At 44.4% G+C, this 17,314-nt stretch overlaps 1 protein-coding gene and 1 non-coding gene across 6 annotated transcripts in view; both read left to right on the forward strand.

The window, feature by feature from the left end:
• The window catches only part of TOE1 (target of EGR1, exonuclease), a 103,784-nt gene extending 99,738 nt beyond the window's left edge, over nt 1–4,046 (forward strand). For all 5 annotated transcript variants that reach the window (XM_078671779.1, XM_078671780.1, XM_078671783.1 and 2 more), the window contains one exon: nt 2,931–4,046. In XM_078671779.1, the coding sequence (XP_078527905.1) occupies nt 2,931–3,836 (906 nt within the window). In that variant the 3' untranslated portion in view covers nt 3,837–4,046. The remainder of the gene's footprint in view (nt 1–2,930) is intronic.
• On the forward strand, nt 620–748 carry LOC144808199 (small nucleolar RNA SNORA11). The gene has a single exon (XR_013606724.1). It is a non-coding gene; the product is annotated as a small nucleolar RNA SNORA11 (small nucleolar RNA).
• Nucleotides 4,047–17,314: the final 13,268 nt, after the last annotated feature.

A 17,314-nucleotide genomic window follows, 5' to 3' on the forward strand; every position in this document is an offset into this window, starting at 1 on the left:
GGTGTCTACAAAATTAAGGGGAGTATCCTAGGAGCTGAGCAGTCTGGATATCTATTATACTGACCGAGCACTATTCCGTAGTGTTACGGAATCCCAAATGCTTCATGTTGTGATACTGTAACATATAAATTCGAGGGAAATCACATTTTAACAAAGTGTTGTTTGATAATGACTGGAGGCTAGGACTAATTCTAAATGTATGTAGAAAGTTGATGCCACTAAAAGATTATAGTGGAAGGTAAGTACATTCTGTTATCTTTACCTCCTCAAAGGAAGGCCAGTGATTACTTTCCTCACCCTATTTATTGTTTTCTGTCAGTCTAGGTTGAGTCCTTGTTGCTTCTCTAAAGCCGCTTGCCAGGTGTAGACCATGCAAATTTGGGACCCTCACATTTTTATGATGCCTCTCCGGTGAATATGCCTTCACTCCTTGGAGTCATTGCCTTTTTGAGCCTAGAGTAGTTACCTTCCTCCCACAAGCTGTTGCTATCTCCTAAATTGAGCTTCATTCTTTTCTAAGTTTCTCGACGTGAGAATGTGAGTTTTGTAGTATCTCTCTGCTTTGACTTTATGTGGCTCAGGGCTTACACTGACCGGGTGTCTGAGGTCTATTTCTATGTTGGTGTGTTCAGAGCAGCCCACAGAAAGACTCTTGCTGGGCTGTTTATACCACACCATAGAGAATCACGCTGTCCATGTCACACAGGGGGCCTTGTGGCTTTTCTGTCACTGGTAACACCGTACATTTATTTCTCTGAATCCTACATATAGTAAATAGCATGTGCAATAAATGTGTTTATGCCTCTTAGAGATAGTACGATACAGAAAAGGGGGTGGTGATGAACAGAGTGTCTGAATTAAGCAGACCACTCTTACCCAGTCCAAAGATCAGGGCTTGATCCATCACCGTTATTTATCTCACTGCCCCATCCCAGCTCAGAACCTGGCTATATGCAAATTAGTCTGTCCCTGGCCCAGTGCATCATGGGAACAGGGCAGACCAAACTAAGACGCCTGAAATGGCAGAAACCGGTCCCCGGAAGCTTGTTTCCTTCCCAGTGTAAGAATTGGCTTTTGTAGTCTGGTCTGCCCTGTTCCCATGATGCACTGGGCCAGGGACAGACTAATTTGCATACAGCCAGGTTCTGAAACTGGGATGGTGCAATGAGCTAAAAAACGGTGTTGGATCTAGCCCTGATCTCTTGACTGGGTGAGAGTACTCTGCTTAATTCAGAGACTCTGTCCATCACCACCCCTTGTTGTAAATTATTTCTTAGAGATAGTAGACACATACACGTGCAGAGTCTAACATGTTCTTAACATGGTTGGGGGGAATGAGGTGGTATCTGGCTCACAAGGTGAAGCCTCGAGTATGCCATGATGCCCCATCACCTCCCACAATGGTAATAAACATCCTACTATATTCTGCACATCTGCATGCATGTATAGAATTCCTGAAATGGCATTTTTCATGTTAATTCTTTAAAAAGATGATTAAGGCCAGAAAACAAGGGGTTACATTTGTGCAAAGCCCAAATTTACATTGAAGAGGCCTATTGACAATAACAAGAGGTGTTTCCATGTGTAAAGCAGTTGCAAAATGCAACTGTGGTAATAAACTTAGATTTGTTCTTTACACTATAGTATAGTATTGAAAGTGTGAATGAGTGTTTATTAGTACAGTTGCTCTAAATTTAGTAAAGTTGTTTAAGTGCTGTTTTTGAGCCACATTTATTTTTTCTGACGTGTGTCTGTGTGTGGTTATAGTTGGAACCATGTTTCCATAGGTAAAGCATTTTTTTTGATTTGTCTATAACCTTGGTGCCATTTGATGAATCTTAACAAAAATTTCCCCAAGAAAATGGTCCGGTGATCCTTGTTGCACATGGAAAGTTTCTGGGTAATTTGTGAAGCCGGGGCTGAGAAAAATGGGGTTGAAAAAATGTGTGTGTTGCATCAATAAATATGTCACTGGAATTACCTGTCGGGTTTGTGCATGAATTTCCCCTGCAATTGGTAGTTGTTTTGTGCTGATACTCTTTGGTCTCCTCAACCAATCACGTGCCACATTCAGGGGCCAAAGGAACTGTGGGACACAGTATTGTTGTGCACTTATATCCGAAGAAAGCAAGGAATTCTGTATAGTTGCCAAGTTTAATTGGAGAGATGCTCCTGTTGGAGTGCATCTAAACCAGCGACACTCTAAATATGACCTTGTGTATTTTTCTAGCATAACTTTTAAACATAGGATTAGCACACTCCTATCCATGCGGCGCTAGAAAAGCGACAAAGCCTTCTACCATTTTTGCAGCAAAGGCTGTAAGCTGGTGATATCTATACAGAGCTACATTTGTTGTGCTTAATATCCCTTGTGTCGAGACAAAGTAGAGCAAAACGCGTTAGGGGAGCCTTTTCTTATTCCAGGTTGGTTTGGATGATATTTAACAATCGGAGTGTGGATAGAACTGTGCTAATTGTATGCTTAAAAACTCTGCTAGAAAAAAGAGACTTGAGGTCGTATTTAGAGTGTCGCAGGTGTTGAGATGCTCTAACGAGGGGGCATCAATCCACCTACACTTGGGAACTACCCAGAGGTTTTTGCTTAGTTTGTATAATTTATGCTTGTGGGACCTTAGTTTTTATATTGAAACTGGGTGAAAGGGAAAGCATTTCACAGACTTACAAATTGTACTATCTATACCTGATTTCATTGTATAGGCACAGTTTCCATTATGCTTTATTGATAACAAAATGTATTTGTTGGTTAAACAAAGCTTCTTCAGAAGATCTTAAGGAAAACATTACCAGTTACTTAAAACGCTGGCTGGGCTTGGGATAGCGCAGAATCTACATAATTTCTTAAACCATATTTTATGCTCAGTGTAAGCCATAAGAGAGATTAAATAAACTACATATTTTCCCTGTCTTAGGCTTATGGATGGTGTGCAAATGGTGTGACATGTCCCCAGTCACACAACATTGACCTAATTATCGATGAGGATGAGCGATCGAAAGGAGTTAAGCGGAAGAAACGGAGGCACCGCAAAAAGAGGAACAAGGCGGAAACATCTGCAGTGCCTGAAAGTTCAAAAGAGGAACAGGAAACCATAGAGCAGGAGAACTTGGAAGACGCAGACGAGCCCTTGGACATCGATGGAGCAATTCCTCTGAAGAAACCCTGCATGGGACTTGAGCTAGAGGATGATTATCTAGAAAACCCTGACAAGGAGGGTTTGGTGGCTAATAAGAATGAAGATGTTGCCCAGGCACCTCCTTGGAATACTCTGGTGCAAATAATGGAGCCAGTTAAGGAAGAAACAAAACATAATCTTGTGTGTGAAAGCCAGTTGGAAACCAAGATGGAGGAAGAGTTAAAGGATCCTGACTGTCAACAGCCCAACTCCAGTCGCCCAACAGTGAATGAGTCTGACTTGGATCTCAGCGTGCTGAGAAACGATATTTCAGTCCAGGAGGAACCACCTCTCATCACTGAAAACACTTGCACAGACACAAGCAAAGACATCCGCAATGTACAGTGCACGCTGTGCAGCAAATGTAAATGTGATTTGGGAGTCACTAAAGCTCCAGAGAGGTCTGAGGGGGGCACCCATAGGGCAGGGTTTGATGCCTTCATGACTGGCTACATTATGGCTTATGTATGGATGGTTAAGAAAAGTTCAGACGGGGACTCCATAGAAGCACCATGGCTCCCAGACTGTCACAATAAGGTGTACTTAAGTGGCAAATCTGTTCCACTACAGATTGTGAAAAGCATGTTCTCCAAATCCTCTAAGGCACACAGTCTTAAGATGAAGCTTGTGTCTGGTGATGGATAAGCCAGAGCAGGTGTTGACCACTGGAACAGTTCAGACTTTCTGACCAGGTTTTATTTTCCATATTAGTTTTTTGGGACCCAAATCGCTAAAAAGAAATTTGTTAGCCTGAAATATGTTTTTTTTCTTGTTTTTTTTAAAGTAACAGATCAACTCTTGTCTGAATTCATTTTCCTTTTTAAAAAAAAATATATATATTAGATTATTTGTGAACTAGAGTGGTTTCTTTAGTGTTTGGGAGGAAATAAAAAAAAAAAGCTGGAGGATTTAGAGACCAGGGGTGTTCTTCCCAGCTAACTGTGGTAGCTTTCATGCTTTTCGTGACCTATACATGCAAACCAGGGCCCATTGCCTCCTGTTGTTGCCACTGCATTGCAGTCGTTTCCAAGATCCTTCAGTGGCTGTCAGCTTCCAGACCACTGTTGGGCCCACACATACACCGGACCAGTACAGGCTGGTTTTGACTCTTGAGAAGCTCTAATCTGTTTACCCTATTGCACCACTCTGGCAACTTGTGATATCATTGAGTTGGGTGGAGCTAATCTTTGGGAAGACTGGTTGGTGAAGGTGGCTCTGCCTCAGATGATCCTCTGTGCACCGCAGTACTCTTCATTGACCAGGTGAGCACGGTAACCACACAACATGCAAAGTTTAAGAATGGGTAAAGTACTTTTCCTTTATTGAAAGAATGGAAAATGCGTATTCAGCTCAACTAGTATAATTAATGCAAAAGATGAGTAATTAATGAAATGACTGCAAACCTGCTACTGCTCAGAACTAGTTTCAAACTATCTGTTTCCATGAACATGTCTAGTCTGTCTGCATGTACAATGTTGAATAGGTTGTCATTCTTTTTTCATCCCCTGTAACCAGCGAGTGCTTCGGAATCGTCCTGGCTGACTTTTCAGACATCTTGTATGTCATTCAAAAACAAATTTGCACCCCTTGCAACTGGCCTCCTGTTGTAGGTATTGTCTGAAGAATGTAAACCTCTTCTTCTTTACTTCCCGGCACCTGGTGGAACAGTGTTTTGGTTCCTCATGAAAACGTCATAGCAGCAACATAGCAGTGATATTGTTAATCCGAAACACTGGTGGGAGATCCTGGCCCTCGGAAAATCACCAGTTGTGCCTGATTGGGCCAGTTGGGATGTGACCCTGGGAAGCAGCTCTTGGTGGCAGGGCTGCTTCATCAAAGATGGTGGGCCCAGCTTTCCCATGGCCCAGACCTAGCATGGTTGCAGGGCAAAGACTAGACCGGGTCTGCTTACGGCCAGTGCCAATAACGGCATTAGAGGATCCTGCATTGCCCCAGTAGCAGACATGGATACTTGGGTGAACGGAGTGCTGGGCAGCTCCTGGCCCATTGCAAAGGGATAGTGCGAACTGTGAATGTTTCCCCTCCACCCCTAAAAATCTACAAACAATTGCTGCAGGGGAGTGTTGGCTGTGGTAACTGCTGGTGCATGGAGAACCTGAGGTTCTATGTCAGTGTAGGTTTTTCAGTAAAGACAGGAAGATTGGCACTCAGACTAGTTTGCGTGGTGTTTACTATGCTCAGATTATGCATGGTGCTGCCAGGTCGAGGGAAATACCCTGTAACCGCTGTAAATGTGTGAGTACCCGCCTAAAACCCTCTCAGAGGCACTGGACTGACCTGAGCACATTTTCTACGGTTTAATATTTCCTACGGTTTAATAGCCTCGTTACCTCAACCGTCGCATCTACACATCGCTTCAGGCCGTGTTACACTCCCATTGAGGACTGCACGTAATTAGTGGCCAAACTGCCCTTTTTACACACAAACTCGGAGGTGATTGCCATATTGGGCCTCCTCGCTCTCCTACCAGGAACTGTTACTTGGACCCCCTTTTTTTTTTTGGTCCACATTGTACCCCCCTTGCTGGTTTGGAATTATCACCGGCCTCGCAACACTGCAATATTCTCCTGCACCGCCACACACCCCTGAAGTCACAGGTTACTTCCCTTATGTGACGAAACAAACATGTGTTGGCTGGTTGTTTTTTTCTTTGTTGCAATATTAACTGCATCGATGCGGCAGCTTTTCCCGCTGTGCGCGGCGATTTTAAAAACCCCGCGGTTCATGACGAGCTCAGCTCGTCATGAGCGCACGGCAGGTTACGCTCATGATGAGCTGAGCTCGTCATCAGCCTGGAAGGGGGTTAAAGACATTGCAATAACATACTGGTGTTGACCACAGATATTCATACAATACGAGATATTTCAACCATTGTTAAAAACCCCATTACGTGTGCCCAGGACTGTGTTTTCAAGAACCTGAGGTTGACGGCTCCCACGCAACTCCAATGGTTTTTGACACATTCTGAGCTTTACAGAACTGGTAGAGCTTGCAATACAACAACAAAAAGATACGCCTGTCCAGGAGAGGTGTAACGAGGAGAAATAGCTTTACTGCTCCTCATTACTTTCTCTTTCTAGGTGCCTTTTCGTGCACAAGAACAATCCTGCATGTAAAACGGGCAGCCTTGCACCAAGGTGCAAGGGTGCCTGTGCTGGCGCTAGACACCCAAAACAGCACCAGCTCAGGAGAAAAGGCAGGAATGTGCCGTATTGTAAATACAGCGCATTCCGGCCCTTTCCCGGTCTTGCAGCGCAGCGCTTTGCTGCTCTGCGTGACAAATCCCATAAATATGCCACTATATATACAGCAAATGTCCTAGGAGGGTATGGTATCAAATATTATGGAATTAAGGGCAAGTGTGGTAGTAATTTTAGAACTGAGTTTTTAACTGCTGTTGTACTATAATCCATTTTTTATTCAAATCAAATTCAAATTTCAAAGCTTTATTCGACTTTTAGTCATAAAAGCAAACCTCCTAACCATGATACAATAAATACTAAGCATAAGAATAATTCATTAAAAACATATTAAACAACAAAAGTCGAATGCTGATAAATTCTAAAAAATGTATACATACATTTTAAAAATTCATTGAGGAAAATTAAAAAAAAAAAAAAAACGAGCAAGTTTAGACAGGCAGTTCATAGTTCATATTAACCAGTAGGCTTTAAAGTACGTGATCTTATTACCCAAGCCCAGGCCAAGGATTTTGCTACGCCTATTACTAATGGTGTTGAGCAATCAGATACTAAAATTCTTAGGGCTTGTGAACAACAGCGAGTACCCATATTTTTGCAAACTGGTTTTAGCCACTTTCGACGGGGAATGGCGTACAAGGGGCAGGAAAAAAGCAGGTGCGCAATGTCCTCTGTTTGATTTTTACAATGGTCGCAGTAAGCGTCCTGCAATGGGGACCAGTGTTGTCTAAAAGCGTTCACTGGGAGTGTTCCCAAACGGATTGGAAGTATAGTTTCCTGTCAAATGGACGTTCAATTGCATCCCAATATTTTTCATAAAATGGAAGTTGTTTAGTGTCCAAAAAGCGTGATGACAGGGTAGATTGCAAACCTTTACGATACAATGATACATATACCGACTCCCAATAGATATCCTTCAGTTGCTTTTTCGAAGGAAATGAGGCAACATCCTTATTACCCCACAAATGGTCAAGGCCCAACTTCACCAATGTACCCCGAAGTTCCTTTAACCATGTAATGCAATGGAAACGGTCAGAATTCACAACATCAAAAAGAGCTGATACATAGTGACTTAACTCTGGGGTTACCATTAGACGCCTCCAATACAACAGAGGACGTAGGCGGGCAATGTCTTCAATATTTTTCCTACCTAGGTCCATCTTTAGTGGGATTATGGGGGTACTTTGTGGGGCCCTAACAAGCCCTCGCAGAAATCTATTTTCCGCTCGCCCCAAGTCTCCTAAATTTGAAAAACCCCAGAGCTCAGACCCATATAAGCATGCACTCAATACTTTCATACTATAAACTTCAAGTGCACAATTTATAGGTCTTGTCAGAGATGTGTTATGTTTGATGGTGACTGCGCCTGCTAACTGACTAAATTTTAAAGATGCCATATTAATGTGTGATTTCCATTTCATGTCATGTTGTAGGATGATTCTTAGATAGGAAAAGGCATTTACTTTTTCCAGTGGTTCGCCCTTGTATTTTATCACCCCCTTGAAAGCTGATTGGGAACTCAGGCACATGAATTTAGTTTTGCTGGTGTTTAGTTCCAGACCCCGGCTATCACAAAAATCCTCAAAAGCGTCAACCGCTTTCTGCAATCCACAAGGCGTACGCGATAGTAAAAGCGTATCGTCCGCGAACATTAGTACGGGGACGTGTACACCTGCTATGATTGGAGCGTCATTTGGGGATTTATTTAAATACTCCACAATTCCATTTATATAGATTGAAAAAAGCGTTGGGGCCAGGACACACCCTTGCCTCACCCCTCGTTCCACTGGGAAAGAGGCCGTCACTTCCCCCTGTTTGCCCCACCTTATTTTTGCAAAATTGTTTTCATGGAGGCGCACCAGCAAGGTAAGGAGTTCATGGCTTATTCCCACATCAGCCAGGGTTTCCCACAGTTTTTCTCTCGGAACCAGATCAAATGCGGCTTTTAAGTCCACAAAAACTGCATACAGTGTGCCATTTCGCAGCGTGACATTTCTCCAATAAATGGCTGGGAAATAAAAAACTTGGTCAACACTACTAGTCAAGGGGCGAAATCCCGCTTGGTATGGCGACAATATATTTTGATCTTCAATCCACTGCTGTAGTTTGTTCTGGACTAAGCGACCCATTATTTTCTGCGCAGTGTCAATTAAACTAATGGGTCTATAATTTTTTGCCTGGGTTTTATCACCCTTTTTAAATATAGGGATGATTTCAGCCCCTTTCCACGAGGCTGGGACTTCTCCACCCATAGCTATTGCATTTGCCAACCATGTGAAATATGTGCACCAAGAAATCCGGTCAGATAAGAAAACATCTGCTGGGATGCCATCCATACCCGGCGCTTTTCCCCCTGACACGCAATCCAGTGCCAAGCTGACATCTTTTTCAGTAAATATTTGGTCATTAAAAAAAGACAGTTTGGGGGGGAGATATGGATGCATATATCGGACATCTGGCATACTGGGGTTGAAAAAAATCATTCCAGCCGTCTTTTGACACATGGTTTTGTGGTTGGGCAGCTGCCCCACCCCTGTTCCATTTAACTAAGGCCCAAAACCGCTTGGAGTCTTTGTTGGTACAGGCCTGTTTTAGCTCACTCCAGCCCTCTTCATCCCAACGCCTCTTTGATTGCTTTTGCGTCAGCCTATAAATATCTCTTGCCCTTTTAACAGCTATTGGGTTTCCTATTTTCAATTCTACACTTAAATTTTGCCTTGCCAATCTGCAGCTTTTATCATACCAGCCTTTAACGGCTTGATGTTTTTTGGCTGTAGTTGGGTCTACTGTTTTAATAAAAAAGCTTTGCAGTTTGCTAAATAGACTTTTATGGGCCTCCATCATGTATTCCTGGAAATTAGGATTCCCATAGTGGGCCTTGATATTGCTCACTTCCTCCTTTACTAGTTTTTTCAAATGTTCTAGTTTCCTTCCATCCCCTAGCAACATTCCCCATTTCAGATGTCTTTGATTATTAGAGCGCACAACATCTTGTGTTACCATCTGATTATTATTTAAAAGTGCTCTAGACTCTTGATAAGGGTGAAATGTCATATACAGGGGATGGTGGTCACTCTCTAATCGTGATACAACTGCCATGTCTAATAGCTTAGACCATGCTCTTACATCAATTAAAAAATAGTCAATCCTGCTTGTTGCACGACCATTATCAAAGGTAAAATTCCCGTTTAAGTCAGATGGTGTCCTCCCATTCGTGGCTCTCAATCCTCTGGAGAGGCAGAGACTCTTTATCCTAATGGCCGTAGCACTCCATCTTTTTATGGGAGGAATCTCCAATTGCGGTATTCCCCACTTACTATCTTCCTCTTCCGTTAAGCTCCTATCTTCCTCTTCCGTTAAGCTCCTATCCTCTTCTCCAAGGGGCTCAAAAGTTGAATTAAAATCACCGCCCACAATGATATGGGGATTAGGTGGAAGGGTTTCAACATCTTGTTCTAGGGTGGTGAATACTTCAGATGGAATACCTGCACCAACCCCCCTGGCGTAGATGTTGTACAAAGCTACTTCTTGGCCATTAGGCCATCTGATGTTCAGTGCTAAGATGTCATTGGATATTATTTGCCTTTGTGATATAGTGCAAGTCATTGCTTGACGAACCCATATCAGCAGTCCTCCAGAGGGACGTCCTTTTTCGCCTCTAGATGCAGGTTTATAGAAATTTAAATCCCCCATACGAAATACTGGGTTAATTGACCAAGTTTCTTGCATCATAACTATATCATGCCTGTCAATATAATCAGCCCATTCTGGGATGTCTAGCTTACTCGCTATGCCTGCTATATTCCAAGATATAAAATTTTAATGATCGTTCTCCTGGAGTTGGGCCTAATGTACATGGCACCTCCATATTTCCCCTAGGGTCCACACTTAACATTCCCCGCGGCTCAGCTCTTAACTCATCCCCAACTATTAATCTAGTATTAATAGAGCCATCTGACCCTATTATAGGTGCATTGCAGTTTGAGCTTAGAGGGACCTTATAATCTGATGCTAGATTTTTTATGTGTTGGTCTAGTAATTTGTCTAGTTGACATATGGGATGACTCGACTGAGGTTCCACTAATAATCCTTTATCTATTGTGAGTCAATCGCACTAGTTTAAGTTAGACAATGCTGTAAATCTATTATCTAGGTTTAACCCCCAGACATTAGAAGGACCCTCCCTTGCACTTCTACTGGCCACTGTAGACCATTTGGTTCTCAGAACACTCGGATTTGACACTAGGCCTTTCCTATTATAGAAAAAGTCCAGAGTAAGTGGAATTAGTTCTGCCGTTCTACGTTGGGGAGGGAGAAGATTGTTCAAGATTTCTGGTAAAACTTCGGGGCTTTTAAGGTTCAAAACCACACAGTCCCCATGGAATTTCTTAATCCTGCTCCCTATCCATTTTACCCGTCTTGCTGTTAGCAAATCTTCTGCCAGCTTGTGTTTGCCCCCAGGACACATATGCATATTATTACTTAGCCATTGGAGTGCCTTATTTAATAGGGATTCAGGGTGTTCTATCTGGCCTGTTTTTAAAGGGGGAACATTGGCAAGTACCAGAATAAGAGGTGAAGCTTCTACAATTAACTCCACAGGGTTATTTTCTGTGTTAGATCCCTGCAATATACAATTCCCTACAGGCTCTATAGGGACAGCACCAGCGAGATTAGTTTGATCTGGACCAGGATTGAGTCTAACCTGCTGGTTCTGTGATAGCTCTACTACACCTGGACATACACTTCCTAATGAAGTTTTTTCAGCGAGTTTTTCTACGAACATAGTCGGCAATTCCTCCACTCTATCATTAGTTATTTTTATATAGGCCTCCAATTTGTTTATTTTAGCCGTGAGGTGATCAATTTTTGACAGTAGGGGTTTTACTATCTGATTTAACTTGATGTCCAACATACCCATGAGACTTTTTAATATGCCATCATCCCAACCTTGGCTCACATCTCCTTCACCCGCATTCCCATCTGCAATTTTCTTATTGGGCGGGGTAGCTGGCCTTTTCCTGCTAGACCTTAACCCTTCCCTTTTTGCAGGAATCTTGGTGGTCACTTTTATTACTCTTGGGGCAGGAACAGGGGGTGAGGGAGAGCTGGGATCTACTACCTCTAAATCTGGGTCTAGATCATGCAAAGAGACATCTAGATCCCCCAATATCGTTTCAGCATTAGTGGCTGGATTTACCATGAACGATACATTTTGTGATACCCCCATATCCAGCCCATGTAAAGCTGGGGATAAGTTAGTTGAAGTGCCCGGAAGAATTAAGTCCGTACTTAAGTTCTCGTTTTGGGGCAATGTCAGTGGGGTGCCAAGACCCAGTGAGGACCTCCGCTCCTGATAAATTTTTTCCACAACTTGTACCAAGTAATTGTCCATGGTATTACCAGGGGCAATGGGATTTCTTTGTTTAGACATTTGAGTACCTGGCAATTTTCCTAATAACCTTTGCCCCAATATAGTCAATGGAAATCACAGAAGCCTCGTTACCTTCCGGCGTAGCTTTCCCAATGTTCCAGGTCCAAAACAGGCTAGAATGAGTAGGAAGGGAAAACTTTTGTGGGCTGAGAGTAGGCGAAAATCTGGGTTATCCAGGTGATGGTGAGTCTTTGGTATATTAAGTGAAAGAGGGGTGGCCCGTCCCGTCACCTTAGGTCCCCTGAGGGCTACAGAGGGCCCACCCTTTGCCCGGGCTTAGCCCGGCGCAGACCCGCGCGGAGAACCGCGTCGCGGGGACGCTGTGATCTTTATCGCGCCTCCGGGCGCACAGGTGACGTTGCGACCTGCGGGGAGCCTGGGTGTTGTGGTTTCCCTCCTGCGGCGAGGGACCAGGGGCCAGGGGCAAAGCAGCACAGTCAGGGGCCAGGAGCAAAGCAGCACAGTCAGGGGCCAGGAGCCTCAGGAGCAGCAAAGGATCCGGCGGCCACACAGCAGGTTCTAAACAGGTTCCACCCGCTCTGCCGGGGACGCTGTGGTCTTTATCGCGCCTCCGGGCGCACAGGTGACGTTGCGACCTGCGGGGGAGCCTGGGTGTTGTGGTTTCCCTCCTCGGCGGCCGGCGGAGTGCAGCGGCGGCGAGGGGCCAGGGGCAAAGCAGCACAGTCAGGGGCCAGGAGCCTCAGGAGCAGCAAAGGATCCGGCGGCCACACAGCAGGTTCTAAACAGGTTCCATTTTTTATTAATTTCTGATGGTTTGATAAATTTGTAAAGGCGTAACATTTTTCAGATGAAAAAAATCAAGCTAGCTCCGAGGTCAGAAATCGAGGGCCTATGTACGAACTTGTCATACAGTGCAGCAAGTCACTTTGCTGCACTGCTCTGCATGACACAGAAAGTGTAGGAATAGGAATGCACCCTATTTAAGCTAATTTTCTGCAACGGCCTAGGTGATGCCTTGATCCAACTGAGTGCAGTTGTGTGAGTGCTGACCTAGCTTTCACTGCTGCCCTGCGGCAATTGCTGATTCTCCATTGACATTGGTTCTGTGCCCATCTGATTGCTGTTGAGTGACTGGACACCTCCCCGCTTAGGGTGCCCCATATGAAAGGATGGGAAAGTGTGATGCCAGACAATCCAAATTCAACCAAAGTCAGACACGGGTGATGGAGCTGCCCTCTGAGGAGAGATAGGGCGTAACTCGGCGTGAATGGCACTTCCCCGGACTTTGATATCCTCCATGTTTTTAGATATTAGATTTGAAGCGCAATCGACACCAACATTGATCTTTTTTTCTGGCAGATTTGATGGACTTAAAGAAAAGGTTGATAAACAAGATGATCTTGATCAACTGTAATGCTGCACGTCCAATGCTAAAGATGAGCACACTGCAGATAGGGAAAAGCTCCTGTGAATGGAAATGGTACTTGAAGTAATCCATACTAATATAATAAAGAGAGAGCCCAAACCTTTGAGGCGGGTAATCTCAGGAAATACAGCACCAATCACAACACCCAATACAGCGTTGGAAAGGGCAGTTGCAGCAGAAGGACATAGGCTACGCGGACGCCTACCATATACATTTAAAAGGTAAAAGAACCGTGCCAGCAACGTAGTCCCTTGTGGGCGTGTCTGCATTGTGCTGTGGGCGTGTGCTGGGGGGGCGTGACAAACGCTGGGGGCGTGTGGTACGTTCTGCCTTCTGGCTGGACTGTTCCCATGAGGCACAGGGTCAAGGCTGATTTGCATATGGCCATGTCTGAACTGGGGTGGTGTGGAGTGCAAAAAACGATGGATTTAGGCCCAGATCTATATGCTGGGGTGAATGTATGACATTGTTCTGCATTCTGTCCATCAACTGTTGTTTTTACATTCCGCCCTTCATGCAATGTCTCATATCGTGTGCTGGGGGCCTGGGCGTATGCGTGGCGCGGGATTACGGGGAAAAAAGCAAGCGTTGTGCCAAATATTTCATTGTTTTTTCTTCCTAGGTTCTGTACATTCCAGATCCGGGTGTCCACCCTGCTCCCTTTAAATACCCCTGCACCCCATAATCGTAACCCACCCTTACTCCTTAAAATACCCCAACACCCTTAAACACTAACCATCTTAACCCTATAAATATACCCTGTACCCCAAAACCCAAAACTAGCCTTGAACCCTATAAATACCCCTGTACCTCAAAACCCAAACCTACCCCTGAACCCTAAAAATACCCCTGTACCCCAAAACCCAAACCTAGCCCTGAACCATAAAAATAACCCTGTACCCCAAAACCCAAACCTATCCCTAAACCCTAAAAATACCCCTGTACTTCCAAAACCTAGCCCTGAGCCCTATAAATACCCCTGTACCTCAAAACCCAAACCTTCCCCTAAACCCTAAAAATACCCCTGTACTCCAAAACCCAAACCTAGCCCTGAACCATAAAAATAACCCTGTACCCCAAAACCCAAACCTACCCCTGAACCCTAAAATACCCATGTACCCCAAAACCCAAACCTAGCCCTGAACCCTAAAAATACCCCTGTACCCCCAAAACCCAAACCTAGCCCTGAACCCTATAAATACCTATGTACCCCAAAACCCAAACCTAGCCCTGAGCCCTAAAAATACCCTTGTACCCCAAAACCCAAACCTAGCCCTGAACCCTAAAAATACCCATGTACCCCAAAACCCAAACCTAGCCCTGAACCCTAAAAATACCCCTGTACCCCAAAACCCAAAGCTACCCCTGAACCCTAAAAATACCCCAAAACCCAAACCTAGCCCTGAACCCTAAAAATACCCCTGTACCCCAAAACCCATACATATCCCGAAACCGTAAAACTACCCCTGTACCCCATAACCAAAACTATATCTGAACCCTTAAAATACCCAAACACCCCAAAACATATACCTTAGTACCCCAAAACATATACCCCTATACCCTTATCCAAACATTAAAAAAAAATGTGTTTACCATTCATGCATTTTACAACGAATTTCGTTGTAAATGTATGCGTGGTAAAAGCATATAAAATGTAATGCCATGCGTTATAATGGCATTGCGGAGTCATGGTACTTTCGTAATGAAAGTATGCGGAGTGATGGTATGCGGAAAGAAAGTTGCCGAATAATGGGTGTTTATCCTCCCCCGGTAAGTACATTGATGGCACGGCGGCCCACATCTCCAGCAACATACTCATATTTTTTCACCACCGATTTGAAAAATGCACAGGTCTCTCTCATTGATGGCCAGCACCGACATACACTTTTAGGCACACCTCCCGCCACAAGTTCTAGAATTGCGAACTTTAGAGCTGGGGAGCTAGGTTCGAATCTCGGCATCAGCTCAACATCCTGTGATTCCAGGCAAATCGCTTTGTCTCCTCGTGCCTACCACAAATGAATGTATTCTTCTGTAATGTAAATTGTGCTCATGCCATGTTGTCGAGTTTGCGCTATATAATATTTCAAGGAAAAATAATGTAGGGCAACTCGAGTTCTCACACTATTGAACGCGCACTCTTAAGTGCATCAGCAGTGCACTGTGAATCGGAGCGTTTCACAGGCCTGTCACAGATAAGAAATGCTATCAAAACGAAATCCTACAAAACAATATACTACTGGCCGGCAGCAATTCATACCCGGACAACGTCGGGACGGGCTGCTAGTACAGAATAAAAATGAAGATCTGGAGGCTCGTTCTAGACTGAACAATCTGCAAGTTATCGGAGTTGACACCTGAGGGAGTAATAGGCGTCTCTTATGACTTGTGTGATTTATCACTCTGGTTACATGGCAAACACCTGACATGCTTTTCTATCATGCAATCCATTACTGGACACCAAAAGTTCTTCCTAGTTATCCTTTTTAGGTCTCGCCTGTCGATGCGCATCGAGCTTGCGAGACTATGGGGGCTTAACCACTCTTTACCTAACTTGCAAGGAATCGTGGCGATTCCTTGCAGTGCCCGTGACTTTTAAGCTAAATGCGCATGCGCTTAAAAGCGCGTGCACATGCCCCCAGCCGCCTGCCTGCCCCTGCTGCTTTCACACCCTCTCGCCGTCTGTTCCCCCTGCTGCGTCATCAAAGGCTTTCACGGCCGGCCGGCCGTGCTTTCAGTTTCACTGCCGGCCGGCCGTGTAAAGTGCACTTCAAAGGCCGCTCTCCCCGCTCCGCCCCCTCCCCTGCCCGCCGTGTCGCATTTCTCCTCCTCCCTCCCCTTCTCTGCCTTCCCTCCGTCTTGTATTTTCCCTCTGCTCTTTCCTTTATTCTTTTTCTCTTTCCTTTCAGATTCCGTTTCTTTCCTTCCCTAGTTTGTTTCTTTTTTCCTGTTCCATTTTAAACCTATTTAACAATTCTTCCCTTACTCATCGTTTGTTCGATCCGTGTGACTTTGCCGACTTACACCTCCCCTCCCTACTTTCTGCCCTGGCCCCTCCCCCTCTCCTTGAGGTGAGCTCGGCATCACCCTCGCCCATAGCCTCGAATCCATCGCCCTGCTTCCAGTATGCACACCCCGAGCACGTCCTTCGAAACACATTTCCATTCTGTCCATTCCTATGCATCATTCATTTATCACGCAGACACCTCTCTGATCCGTTTCAAAGCCAAACTGCAACTTTCTTGCATTTCAGTTCTAAATGATTTTGTAACGCAGGGCTGCATACCTAAACTGAATCTGTAGTTCTACAGAATTATGTCGTGCACACTAATTATCTTATTTAGATGAACATTTCTTTTAATACATTCTTTTAACTGCCAAATGTCATGGGGATTTCACAGAAGAATACAACACAGTATGTTTTGCAGCATGTCCAAGTGCAAAGCAAAGATGCACTGTCGTCATGCCCCCCTAATCCGAAATTGCATTAATAACTTACTTTAGCACATTAAAAAAAAAAGGCACCACCACCGCATCCACCACACCCACATCCACCGCATCCACCACATCCACCACCACCACATCCACCCCCACATCCACCACCATCACCACCACATCCACCATCACCACCACCACATCCACCACCACCATATCCCCTAGATCCACCACCACCACATCTATATGTGTGTGTGTGTGTGTGTGTGTGTGTGTGTGTAGGTGCAAATGCAATGTTCTTGAATTTTCGTCACAATAAAATACACTGAACATAATCTTCACAAAAGTTATTTACAAACGTTTAAGCTATTGCCATTATAAATTACAATACATTTTATTTCAGTATTTATTATTTACAAAATTAAAAGCCATTGTTATTTGTAATATCAATACATCTAAGTCACGTAAATACAACACACATTGCATTACAAATGATATAGGTGTCACATTTGCGAAAGTTAAAACTATTGACATTGTAACTGACAAAGCTATTAATTTTGCTATTTTCAAAACCAACGCCACTCAACCACGCAACGCCACTCACCCACGCAACGCCACTCACCCACGCAACGCCACTCACCCACGC

The sequence above is a fragment of the Lissotriton helveticus genome, chromosome 1_2, assembly GCF_964261635.1.
Source record: "Lissotriton helveticus chromosome 1_2, aLisHel1.1, whole genome shotgun sequence".
NCBI lineage: Eukaryota > Metazoa > Chordata > Amphibia > Caudata > Salamandridae > Lissotriton > Lissotriton helveticus.